Source organism: Gopherus evgoodei, chromosome 8 (genome assembly GCF_007399415.2).
Source record: "Gopherus evgoodei ecotype Sinaloan lineage chromosome 8, rGopEvg1_v1.p, whole genome shotgun sequence".
Lineage (NCBI taxonomy): Eukaryota > Metazoa > Chordata > Testudines > Testudinidae > Gopherus > Gopherus evgoodei.
In genome coordinates, this window is record NC_044329.1 from 89,984,985 (window position 1) to 89,998,340 (window position 13,356).

General features: G+C 36.8%; 1 protein-coding gene across 1 annotated transcript in view; it reads left to right on the forward strand.

Moving 5' to 3' along the window:
- LRRIQ3 (leucine rich repeats and IQ motif containing 3) overlaps nucleotides 1-13,356 on the forward strand; it is a 68,804-nt gene that overhangs the window by 6,950 nt on the left and 48,498 nt on the right. The window contains 3 exon segments of the mRNA XM_030571900.1: nucleotides 136-433; nucleotides 3,586-3,909; nucleotides 8,058-8,188. Of these exon segments, the coding sequence (XP_030427760.1) occupies nucleotides 173-433; nucleotides 3,586-3,909; nucleotides 8,058-8,188 (716 nt within the window). The 5' untranslated portion in view covers nucleotides 136-172.

Here is a 13,356-nt window from a genome sequence, read left to right on the forward strand (position 1 = left end):
CCCCCGTGGATGTGTAATATTGCACAGAGCAAGCAGTGTTGTAACATACAGTTGTAAAATTATTTGGGGTATTGAAGTTTTCTTTTGAAAGTTGAATAAATGCAACCTACTGTGTAGTCCTTCTTCTTTTCTTAGATCTCTTGTGGATGAACCACAGAGCAAATAACCAGCCATGGAGGAATTAACAGAACACCTTGTTTCTACTTCTGAAAATCTGTTACTCAAATATGGACAAACTACCAGTCAAGCCCACCTAAAAAAGCTGAAAGATATCGTTATAGTTCAATTAAATGGGCTATATTTAAAGAATGTGAGACATTTGCAATACTGTGTTTTGCTTAAAGTATGCATCCTGTCTAATAATTATATTACAGATATTGATGCACTTGAATGTTGTACTAATTTAGTTAAGCTGGATCTCCATGGAAATCAGGTAAATAGTGTTTTAGAAATATGCAAAATAGAATAGTTCAGTGAAGTAAATTTATCTGCAAACTTTTGTGTTTTCCCACTATTTCTTAGAAGCAATTTAGATTTTAAATGCAGACTTTAACAGTATTATTTGTACAAAGCAGTTGCTCTTCTGGTTTAATATTTTAGATTTTTACTCTAAAAATATCTGTTCAGGAACAGTTGGCATAATCTTGGCTGGGCTGAAGACAATTGGATTTTTGCTATTGATTTGAATAGGGCCAGGATTTCACCCTATGTCTACCGTTTTCTAGCACAACACCTACCAGAAGGAGGTTCTGATTCTTATTGGGGCCTCTGTGTATTACTGTAACTTAAGTCTTAAATGATGATAATAATAGCTCAACACATCTGCACATTAATTTATAAAGGTATGTCAAGATTATATAAATATGGAATTTGGTTGACTGATGAATGATAGTATGAAATGGAGTTTTTCCCAGTAAAAATTTTCCATGCCTTGTCTAATGCATAGATGTTAGCAGAGGAAAAGACTCACTAAGATAGGCCATTTAGGGTATATCTACACTGGAATTAGAGACACCAACAGCTGGCCCCTATCAGCTGACTCTTGACGTGGAGCTGTTTTATTGTGGTGTAGATGTTCTGGTTCAGGCTGCAGCCCAAGTTCTGAGATCCTCCCATCTTGCAGAGTCCTAGAATTTGGGCTGCAGACCAAGCCCAAGCCTTGCAAGCCTGAATCAGGTGGCATGAGCCAGCGGTGGGTTTTTAATTGCAGTGTAGACTTACCCTTGGTTTTCTCTCAATATTAAAGGATTGTTCCCTGTTGTATGTTAACATGCTTTGTCCAGTCTAGTTTTAAATGATTAAAACATTAGGGCTTTCACTGCTTCCTTTGGGAGGCTGTTCTTTGAAAAGTGGAAGTTAAATCCTGATGAGGAAAATAGAAAGGAGCATAACTTTGGCAAATAAAGTGTAAAAATATAATTAGGAAGACCAAAAAAGAATTTGAAGTACAGCTAGCCAAAGACTCAAAAATAATAGCAATTTTTTAAGGTATATCTCAATAGAACCAGGAAGCCTGCTATAAACAGCTAGTGGAACCACTGGATGATCAAGATTGCTAAAGGAGCACTCAAGGATGATAGGCAATTGCCAAGAAACTAAATGAATTCTTTGAGGGGGTCAACAAGCATGGGACAAGGGGGAATCCCGTAGATATGTGTATTTCGATTTCCGAAGATTTTTTGATAAGATCCCTCGCCAAGGCTTCTTAAGCAAAGTAAGCTGCCATGGATAAGAGGGAAGGTTCTCTCATAGATTAGTAACTGGTTAAAAGATAGGAAAACACAGGGTAGAAATAAATGGTCCATTTTCAGAATGGAGAGAAGGTAAATAGCAGTGACTTCCAGGGGTCTGTATTGAGCCTAGTTCTATTATCATATGCATAAATGATCTGGAAAAAGGGGTAAACACTGTGGTGGCAAAATTTGCAAATGATACAAACTACTCAAGATAGTTCAGTCCCAGGCAGCCTGCGAATGAGCTGCGAAAGGATATCTCAAAACTGGGTGACTAGGCCACAAAATGGCAGATGAAATTCAGTGTTGATAAATGCAAGTAATGCACACTGGGAAACATAATCTCAACTATCAATATAAAATGATGGGGTCTGAATGGCTGATACCACTTAAAGACAGAGATATTGGAGTATGTGGATAGTTCTCTGAAACATCACTCAATGTGCAGTGGCAGTCATAAAAGCAAATAGAATGTTGGAAATCATTAAGAAGGGCCAGATAAAAAGACAGAAGATATCATATTGCCCTCTATATAAATCCATGGTACTCCACATCTTGAATAGTGTGTGCACATGTGGTTGCCCCATCTCAAAAAAGATATATTGGAACTGGAAAAGGTTCAGAAAAGGGCAACAAACATTATTAGGGGTATGGAATTGGCTGCTGTATGAGGAGGACATTCATAAGATGGGAATTTTTCAGCTTGGAAAAGAGACAGCTAAGGGGAGATAGATAGAGAGTCTATAAATCATGTCTGGTGTGGTGTTGTTTTCACTCCTCCTAACACAAGAACTAGGGTCCACCAAATGAAATTAATAGCCAGCAGATTTAAAACAAACAAAAGGAAGTATTTTTTTCACACAACGCATAGTCAAACCTATGGAACTCCTTGCCAGAGAATGTTGTGAAGGCAAGACTATAAACAGGGTTCAAAAAAGAATTAGATACATTCATGGAGGATAGGGCCATCAATGGCTATTAGCCAGCATGGGCAGGGATGGTGTCCCTAACCTCTGTTTGCCAGAAGCTAGGAATGAGTGACAAGGATGGATCACTTGATGATTACCTGTTCTGCTCATTCCCTCTGTGGCACCTGGCATTGTCCACTGTTGGAAGAAGGATAACTAGGTTAGTTGGATCTTTGGTGTGACCCAATATGGCTGTTCTTATGTTCAGATTATTATAGAATTTTACTTTAAGATTTTTTTTGTTATCTTTGGTCTGTATCTTCCTTTGCATGGTTCTATTCCATTAATACTCTTAAAATATAATAGATTGGAACTGGATTTTTTTTTTGTTTGTTTCTTTGGGGAAAATAGAAAAATCTATTCCCCTTGAGTTGAAAAAGTGTCATCTATTGGGAGTAAAGCCTTTGGCATGTGGCACTGGAAATGTCTTTTCAATTCATGGAGCAAAAGTTTTCAAGTAGATTTGACCTTCTGATCTTTTTTTGTGTGATAGAGATCTGTTGAGACAAGCCACAAACAGAAAGATGCTGAAAAACAAAGTTCAGAGAAGCAAATCCAAATTGCTGCCTAACGTGGTTTGTAGGGACTTGGGTTTGATAGTATGTGAACTTATGACACTATAAATAATAATTAACTCCAACTTGTTTAACCTTTTTACACTGTTATAGCTCATAGCCTTGATGCCCGGGGAAGGTTACGTATTTGGTGGCATCCTGGTCACATCATGCAGTAGCTCAAAATAATAATTAGGGTTCCAGAACAGCCCCGGATGTAGTCAGCTGGAATTGCAGCTACTTACATAGAGAGTATTGCTCCTGTGGCATTTATAATTTAGGATCTAATACACTACATAATTCAAAATTTCATTTTACTCATTATTTCAGATACAGCATCTTCCTGCCCCAACATTTTGGGAAGGCATGAAGGAATTAAATCTACTCTATCTTCATGACAATGGAATTGGAAAACTGGATAATGTGCATTCGTTATCTTTCTGCCCTAATCTGATTGGCCTCACCTTGTTTGATACTCCACTGAGTCTAAGAATAGCATATAGGCATATTGTTGTTAACAGCATTTTATCTCTCAAAGCACTGGATTACTATGTAATTTCTGATCAGGAAATTGTTGAGAACTGGAAACTTCCCCCAAAATATAAACCATTTAACCCTAGCTTTTTCCTTGATTTCTGCCATGCTCCTAGAAAGGTAAGCAATTATGTTACATCAAATTATATTAGATATTCCTTAATAAAATGTTAATGTTTTATTTGACTGTGTTGCACTGATTTATATATATTTTATGATAGCTGTGTTAAAACTGTGTTCCATATTTTTTGATTAGAATAAAGCATTTATATATTAAAACAGTTGTATATGATCAAAATGCTTAGTCTATCTATATAGTACACTCTCTTTGGTTTGCCATTGTATTCCTATGCTTTGATCAAAACCAAAATTCAGTAATCTGTTATACAGTAATATGAACATTTCCAACAGGTTGTGTCGCTCCTCACGAGTACCAGTGTTGTGAGGCATCTCACAACTACCTGCCCTTAGCATAGTCTTGTCTGTGCCAGCTGTAGATCAGCTCCCTGAAACTTTGGCAGCACAAGTACTACCTTCCAGGTCTCCCCTTCTCTGTACAGGTAGCGACAGGCACATACTAACCCCCGAATATTTGGTGCGTTATCTGTAGTGTCCAGCCCCTTATCTAGTGAACACTCACAGAATTACCAGGCCTGCTATTCCCACAGGAACAGTACACACCAGCTCATAAGATTCAACACTTTGCTTTACATCACAGCACTTAGATATATTTATAGTGAAAACAAAAACAAGTTTATTGTTAAAAAATAGAGATTCAAGTAATAGTGAGTAAGAATATTGGAAACAAATGATTATATGTAAATCAATATCATAACATACTTTCTAGAGGCTAAACTCAACTAACAAGTTACTCATCTGTCTAAAGAGGCTTAACTCATCCAAAATGCTCTTTAGCATTTTCAGACACTGATTGAGACCCCTTTTGCATGATGCAAAACCATGGTTCTTTTTCTTCCTTAGTAAAGGGTGCCAGAGTGTCTATTTTGTCTCTCAAATATAGTCAAGGAAACCTCTAATATACCGCTTATGATAATAAGGTTCTCTTCCCCCACTGTACTTCTCTTCCTATTAGATCCTTTCTGAAGTTCTTTCTTACCCTCCTTACTCAGTATTCAATCAAGACTAGTGATAGGGGACCCATTGTGAATGAGACAATACTTAATTTACACATAAACAGATAAATGGAGAGATATGTTCTATCTGACAGAAAACAACATGTTTTTCACCTTTGATAGTGACTAATATCTTGATACAAGCTTTAAGAATATATTTTTAGTATAGATGCATAAATCCTTACAATAGTACTTGTGCATACATTTCATAATGATACTGATGACCAGTATGACACTAGCTTTCATTTGAGACCTCATATGACATTCTTTGGTGACAGGGCTGGCTCCAGGGTTTTGCTGCCCCAAGTGGCGAAGAAAAAAAAAAGCCGCGGTCGTGATCAGCAGCAGTTCCACTGCGCCACTTTCTTCTTCGGTGGCAATTCTGCTGTAGATCCTTTTCTCCGAGAGGGACAGAGGGACCCGCTGCTGAATTACCGCCAAAAAGCCCAACATGCTGCCCCTTCCCCTTGGCCGCCTCAAGCACCTGCTTGCTGAGCTGGTGCCAGCCCTGTTTGGTGAACAAGAATGTATGTGCTAGAATCAGGAGATTCCAGCTACCTCTCTGCACTTGGCAGTTGGCATTGAGAGGTTTTTCGGTCACGACACACATATTTAAGAAAACCTATCTATTAGTACCAGCACATAGAACAATAAGCATTGATTTGCCATGCAATACTTCTAAATGTACAGTGGCTATGGATAATAACTGCACCATGTCAGAAACTCATTCATCCAAGCTAATGTCTTCTAAGGTTGATGACTAATGTTTTGTAAATGACTGTGTTTTACTAAATTTTATTATACCATATACCATTGAAATAAATCTGTTGCTCATGCAGATAATTTCCAGAGTCTATTTATAATCAATCACTCATTTTTTCCCTCTGCAATGTGCATCATACTGGTAGTTGAAAAAAGATAATTCTTTGACATTTTTACTTGAAAAGTAATTGAAAAATTGTGTTATAAGAAATGCCACACTTTTGTACTAGAATAGCACAACATTGACTTCATAAAATAAATCTGTGGTGCAGAAATGTAATAATCCTGTATTATATTATATGATGCAAAAACTTCAATATAATTTACTATTTCAGTAGGACAATTAGCTGCTGTATTGCAACAAAAATTGAAAATGTAGTAATATATTATTCAGCAGTGGTGCTGAGCCAAAACCCTAAAGCTGAACAACATTGAACTGGGGTAGATCTAAGATTCTTATCTGAATCCAAATATTATAGTTTGTTCTCTTGCACTGTTGCTATGGAGCATGTGCCACCTCTCATTTTGTGAAAATAGGTATTGAGACAGTGGATCAGACCATTAGACCATGCAGTTTACTATTCTCTCTCTCTGACAACAGTCAGTACTAGATGGTGCATGGATGTTACTTCCTAGCTCCCATCAACTGGAGACAGAATTTTGCAATGGGACACAACCATGTTAAACCCAACTAGAAACATGAATATTTTCATTATAATGCACTAGAAATGAGGTGCAACTTGGAGCTCTGATGATAAGAGATGTGCATAACACATATGTACTAAAATAAAACTGAATTATGTCTTCCTACAATATTTTTTGCCTAAAATAAAATTTATAACTTTAAAGAAATTGATATATGCTATTAGTTAAAGTGGTTTTTGAAAATACAATCTTTGCCCTACGAGGAATAATTTTAAGAGGTGTTTTTTGGTGCTTGTAAACCCTGCATTTCTGAAGTTCCAAAATCATAGAAAGAATCCCAAAGGTGACAAAATATATTTGGATGAAAACAATCTGGGGTACTTAAAGTATTAACATATCTTGAGAAAAAGCATTCAGACAATAGGAAAATTCCCCTCAAGAATGCTATTTTCCCCTCCTTCTTATGGAACTACTTTAGTGGAGATGGGACTATGTCTTACTGAAGGTGATAGCAAAAGGTTATAATGACTAAACATTTGTGCAGTTAACTTCACAGCTTCTTTGGATGGTTTACAATAAAAAATTAAAAACAGTAGAAAATGTAACCTTTCAAACACCAAGCTACTGAACGGGGTAATACCACTTGATTTCATTGGCACTACCCACATTAGTAATAGCTAGAATATTGGGCCCTGAAATAGGAACCAGTTCTATTTTTGGGAGGGATAGATACTGAAAATATTACCTTCTACCATTTTTTCTAAATTATACCTAGGATATTGTAGTAAAACCATGCTTGAAAATTTTTAATATGCTTTAATATTGAAATCTGTTTGAAATCCATCCATATAAGGCATCTTTCTGATTTAAGAGACGTCTTCTAAGCATATCCAAATGTATTATGCATAATTCTACTCCACTTATGGTAGAAGACCATCTCCATTAAACAACCAATTTTGTCAGCCCCTTTGAGTAACTGCTGACAATATGTTTGACTGAAGTTAACATTTTCTGAATTTGAATGTTTGTAACTGCTGCAGGCTGAATAAAGTAGCAACCTATATTTTAGGTCAACTCCGTGTGGGTTTAGGCATAAACAGTTTAGTAGGTGGAGCCTGTAGCTGAGAAGAGTGAGAATTTTGTGAAAAATGAGAAGTATATTTTTTTCATTTTTGTCTTGATCAAGTACTATAGAAAAGTGAGCTGTGTCTTGTTTTACATTACTTTTTATTGTATTTATTATCAAACTATATTCTCATTTTCATAATTCCTAATAATTCATACCCGTTCAGTTATTCAGATATTTTACTAAAGAAAGAAAACAGTATTTCTTCATTGTCCTACAGTAACAATAATATTGTAATAATCTAGGGTTACCTTTATGTTCAGAGCACTAACTAGCTTTTCTGTAATTTAAAATGAATTACCTTTCTACAATAGGCAGTATAGTCTTACCGACAGGTGTTTATTTTATGTGGGAAGGAGGGTAGTGACTCAGCTTTGGGTTATAAATTATTTCTCAGCTCTGTTTCAATAAAAATTGACAGTTTTTTATTCTGCTTGTTTTAAGTTTTCTTCAAGCAAAATACCTTGCTCTTCCCCTTCAATAGTTAGCTATGGAATGAAAATTAAAATAATAATCCTTTTAAAATACATTGTTTCAAAATATTATTAGAGAAATACAGATTTAAAGGCACAATATCAACATATTTTCATTTGAATCAACAGGAAGCAAACCGTGAGGAGGAGATAAATGTGTAAAAGATATCATTGCAAAATCAATCACATTCTAGTCATCACTCACCAGTTGTGATTGTTCAAAGATGGATAAGGGGATATTTAACTAGAAAAAGATTTGGGTATGTACATTTTTTTAATTTAATTTTTCAGGATGGAAATGGAGATTTTTTTAATGCAGAAGAATAAGTACATATTTAGAAAACCTTTAAATACTTATCAGAGTTGTAATCACTTTATGTAGCAGGTAAATATTTAAGGACAACCAAGGTATATTCAAGAATGATATACCCTATGGCTACTCAACAAATAAAAAAAGGTACTGTGTGCTTTTAATATACAGTATTTGAAGAAATCATTCAACAAAATTCTTCTGTGCTCCTTGATGGCTAAAGTGCAGAGTCTCTGATGTGTCCTTAGTTTACTGTTATAACAATCAACTAAATGGCAGAAAGCACAGCTGCCATAAATAGTGTTTTTGCACTGCAAATAACATTTCTAGTGCATTATTTATTTCTAGTCTATTTTCTTTTTATCTTAATCTCTATATATCTTACAAGTTGATTGAATTTTCCTTTGGAAAGATGTAACACAAATTCATTTTCATATAGAGTTGTCTATACATCACATCTGTACAACTCAGCCAATCAATAATAATGATAATTAGGACAAGATGTTTGGTACTTATATTGTAGAATGTTTGCTTGGATGATTGCACCAAAATAAGTATATCAGAGGTTTTGTCATTATGCAAGTGAGCCGGGCTAATGTTGAAAGTATTCAGAGCATTTATTCACAATTGTTCATTTTTACTATCTGCTGAAATAATCTGCTCTCAGATCGTACTCTCACACTCTGATTCTACACCTGCTCTGCATTTATAATGGTTGGAAATTGCATCCTAACCTGGGAAATGTTTGTAGAGCAAAATAATGTCCACCATGCACGTCTGTTTGGAAAATGGTCGAAGAAAGAAAGTATAAATCATGAAGCACTAAGGTGGCAGAAGTCTTTTATTTTAAATTTGATTGTAATATGTGGGTATATCTGAGAAGTGAATCATATCAATATCAGTATTACAAGAGAACAAATTATTTTGATTTAACACTTGGTTTTTAAAAATTTAGTGAATCCAGTGTCCTAGGTATTAGGGGACATATCTCCTTGATGTGGGTCTGCTAGAGAGCCAACTCCTCCTCAGTCTTCCAGAAGTATGGAAGATTTTGACCATAAAAGGATGAGCAAGATCAGGGCCGGCTCCAGGGTTTTTGCCACCCCAAGCAGTGGAAAAAAAAATAAAAAAAAAGCCGCTGGTCGCGATCAGCGGAAGTTCCACGTGCCGCTTTCTCGATGGCAATTCGGTGGCAGGTCCTTTGCTCTAAGAGGGACAGAGGTACCCACCACTGAATTGCTGTCAAAGAATTCGACGTGCCACCCCTTCCCTTTGGCTGCCCACGCACCTGCTTGCTGAGCTGGTGCCTGGAGCTGACCTGAGCAGGATTTGGGGAATCCAATAATGGTGTATACATCCGGCCTACCACAGAGTAGAGTCCTGTGTGGAACTATTATTTTAATTCCACTCCTGTCCTGGCCCACAATACCCACTCCCACCCGCTCCCTCTATGGTTTCTTGCACTTTATTGTACTCCCACTTGCAAAAAGCTTAGATCACGCAAATCATGCAAGAGAGACAGATTCCTTCATGCTACAGAAAATCCCCAAACTCCACAATGTTAATGTGGTTAATGTATCATGCAGGAAAAGTTTTATTTGGCATGTTGAGGCAATGGGGGGTTCCGGTTAGTCAAAAATTCCAGTTAACTACAAGTTATACATACGAAATGGAGGATGTGAGTTGGGTGTTGTGAGGGGTTTGGGGGAGGGAATTGGGGTGCAGGAGGGGTTTTGGGGTGCCAGATCTGGGTGGCACTCACCTTGGGCAGCTCCTCACAAGCAGCAATATATCCCTACTGCTCCTAGGTAGAGGTGCAGCCAGGAGGCTCTGCACACTGCCTCCATCTGCAGGCGCCGTCCCCACAAATCCCACTGGCCATGGTTCCCAGCCAATGGGAACTGTGGAGCCAGCGCTCGGGGTGGGCTCTGCCTAGGAGCAGCAGGGACATGTTGCTGCTTGCAGGGGGCTGTCTGAGGTGAGAAATCAGAGATATTAGAAATGCTGGGTTCTAGAGTTTTCCAGGTGGTAAAGTGCCAGATACAGTTTTTACTGTGTCTGTATATAAACAGAATTCACACACAATTTTTACCACTAAAAGAATAAAAGAAATGTTGCTTAAACTATTTAAAAATACTTTAACTCCTGTTATAATAGACATCAAATCTCTTTTTATCCCTTGCTTAAATTTAAGTATTAAATCTTTTATTTAAAATAAAGGAAAAACTTCCTGTAAATTCCTGAAATTCTATTTATGACAAACTGATGAGAGATTTAGTATTTTCCCACAAATTACCGCACTCTGTTCCCCCTCTCCCCCAATCCTGCCTGCAACAAAGTACATTTTACCCGATTCTGCTATTATGGCAGCCAGTCATGTGGGACCCACAGGATTCCAGTCCTTCTAGGCTCTACCACTGAGCTCTTTTCCAGGGGGTTTCCTGGGTACAAGCATGTAGCATTTGGCAGGTGATGGTATGGAGTGAACTAGTTGAAACTTGATAATGTGGCTCCGCAGCATCCTCCACTGAAGACCAGTAGTACATCGGTTTAGGGAATATTGTAGACCAGAAACAGGCATAGTGCAGATTCCAGTCATTGACCTTGATTTGAAATTAGAGACTTGGCCTGTGAAGAAAACTCTCCTCCACTGCCACCTCCCTCATACCATTTTGTCATTAAATATTTATGGAATATGTTAAATCCAAATTTAAAATAAAGGAAAAGTACACAGATTAACCATCAACTGGCAATCAGTATGACTAATCTGTACATACTATCCATAAGCAGAGAGGACGAAGTATTTGAGAGAAACAAAATATGAAGTTATGGTATAAGGGACATATAATATTTTAATTCTTTAAAAATCAAGTGTTTTTTTTTCCCCAAAAGTGTCTAAAGGTGTACATGGTATACAAACAAAGGAAAAAAAGTATGAATAACTTAAAGTGCAAAAACTGGTAATTGTGCATTGCTGAAGTTAGATATATCAAGTTAGGAATTTCCAAAAGCTAAGCCTGCTTCTGTAATGTTAACTCAGCTGCATTGCACATATGCAGTGTTTTCTATTCCCATTTCATTTGTTAAATGTAATTTAACATGTTTTTGTGTGTTAATGTATACTATAATTACAGCATGTGCAGCATGGCATAGTTTATGTTTTGGGAGCACCGTATATGTTGTAAATTCTGAATTTTGATATGTTGTTCAAGTTTCATGTCTCGTGGCAGAAGAAAGGAAAACAAGTTGCTAACAGAAATGTTTTAATTCTAACTCCACAATAATTAATAAAAGAGTTGTCTGTAGTATGGAGTAGTAATGTACAAAAGAAAACAAAATATTCATGCAAAAATTTGGCATGCTTAATTTAAGTACCAATAGCCCAATCTTTCTGTCTGTGGATAATGGGGAAGGAATTTAGGAGAACTATATCAATAGAAGTGTGTGTATGTGCTCTGGGGATGGTACATATTTATTTTATGGATGACTGACATATCTAGATGTGTGTAAATATCTTTTATTCTAAGCTTAATTATGGATTTCACACTCTTGCACAGTCCTAGTCAGGTTCTCAGAATCCCAAGGAATGGGCTGGCAAAAACCAGAGGAAGTCTAAAGTTTGTGTCTTGTTAATCTGTTCCTCCAGATTTTACCTTGTTAGGTGCTCTAAATTTATATGCAGAGTACACAGCCTGTAAGTGCTATGAATGTATTGAACTTTGATCAAAGTAGTGAATTCTCTTACATGTACTGTAAGTAAAGCAGCTGAGCTGTAAATTGGGAGGCCAAGCATTCTTCTTAAAAATTTGTTTTGCACAAACTTTTAGCAATTAAAATCTCTTCATCCCCAGATTTCCTAACCATATAATATTTGGGCACTGACTCCAGCCAGTCACTGCAATTAAATTGCCTCCATGGACATGGATGAAACGAAGCACTGCTTGCACATACCTTAAAGCTCTCCTCTGTATGTTTGTCTCGTTGGTCATGATATGTAAAACAAATACCCAAAAGGTGGGAAAAAACTGACCTGTTCAGTATAATGGCCATCAGTCTTCCACTGATTCCGCTTTGGTCTGTCGATGGTGGTCAAAGGAAATTACTTTAGTTTTCTTATAATTTATGGTGAGGCAAAAAGCTAATCCCTTAACATATGCTTCAAGTCCAGAGGAGTTTGGGAAAGCAAAATCCTGTCATCTGCATAAGGAAATACTGGACACAAATCAGTCCAAATTTTTTGAGGGTAAAATACTGCAACCCTTCTAAAATAGCCACAGCCTCTTTAACAAATTAGAAAGAAAAGGGGCCAATAAATTTACCTGGTGGACGCCCTTTGTGATGGGATCAGTTAGGTTATCTTTCCACGCTGTCCTAACTCTAGCCACTGGCTTTGAAGGATTCTCAAAAGATGGAGGAAAACTCCCTGTACTATTTATATTAGTAAATAATTTTGCTACAGCAGGTCCCACCAGTCAATCTTGTCCTTGTAAGCTAGTGCTAGGATGAAATCTCCCCCTAGAAGCTTTGTTATGGTATTTTTGGTTGATCAGTATTCTAGCCTCCCTGGTGGAGACAGGGACCATTCTAGAGATGATGAGGTCCACTGAAATAGACCATAACAAATGATTGATAGATGGAATGTCATTACAAAAGGCAGAAAAATGTGGGTCTCACAAGCATGTTTGGTGTTAAGATTGAATCCCATTCCCAACAATTCCAAAATAGAGATGATGTTCTTCTCTGAGGCAGCAAGTTCAAATTCCTTCCAAAGGGCCCTCTAATCCAATTTTTTCTTTTCCAGCAATTTTTATAGTCCTCTCTAAGTTTAAATAATTTCTTAATAGAATCAGCAGAACCATTGTTACTAACTGTCCTTATATTCTGAAGCAGTGTCTCATAACAGAAGCAATCCAAATCATAGCACATTCTTTTATCTTTTGAATTATGAAAATATCCCATTTTTATTGGTCAAGTCATCCTGTAATTTTTTTTTATTAATCTCAGTAAATATGGTATGGGCTTTTGCTGGGTCATTAAGATCCAAAAGCTGGTTCTCCAAAGCTGACAAATAATTGGATGTGAGTTTTTCTCTGATTTTAGACTTGGATTCCACTTAAT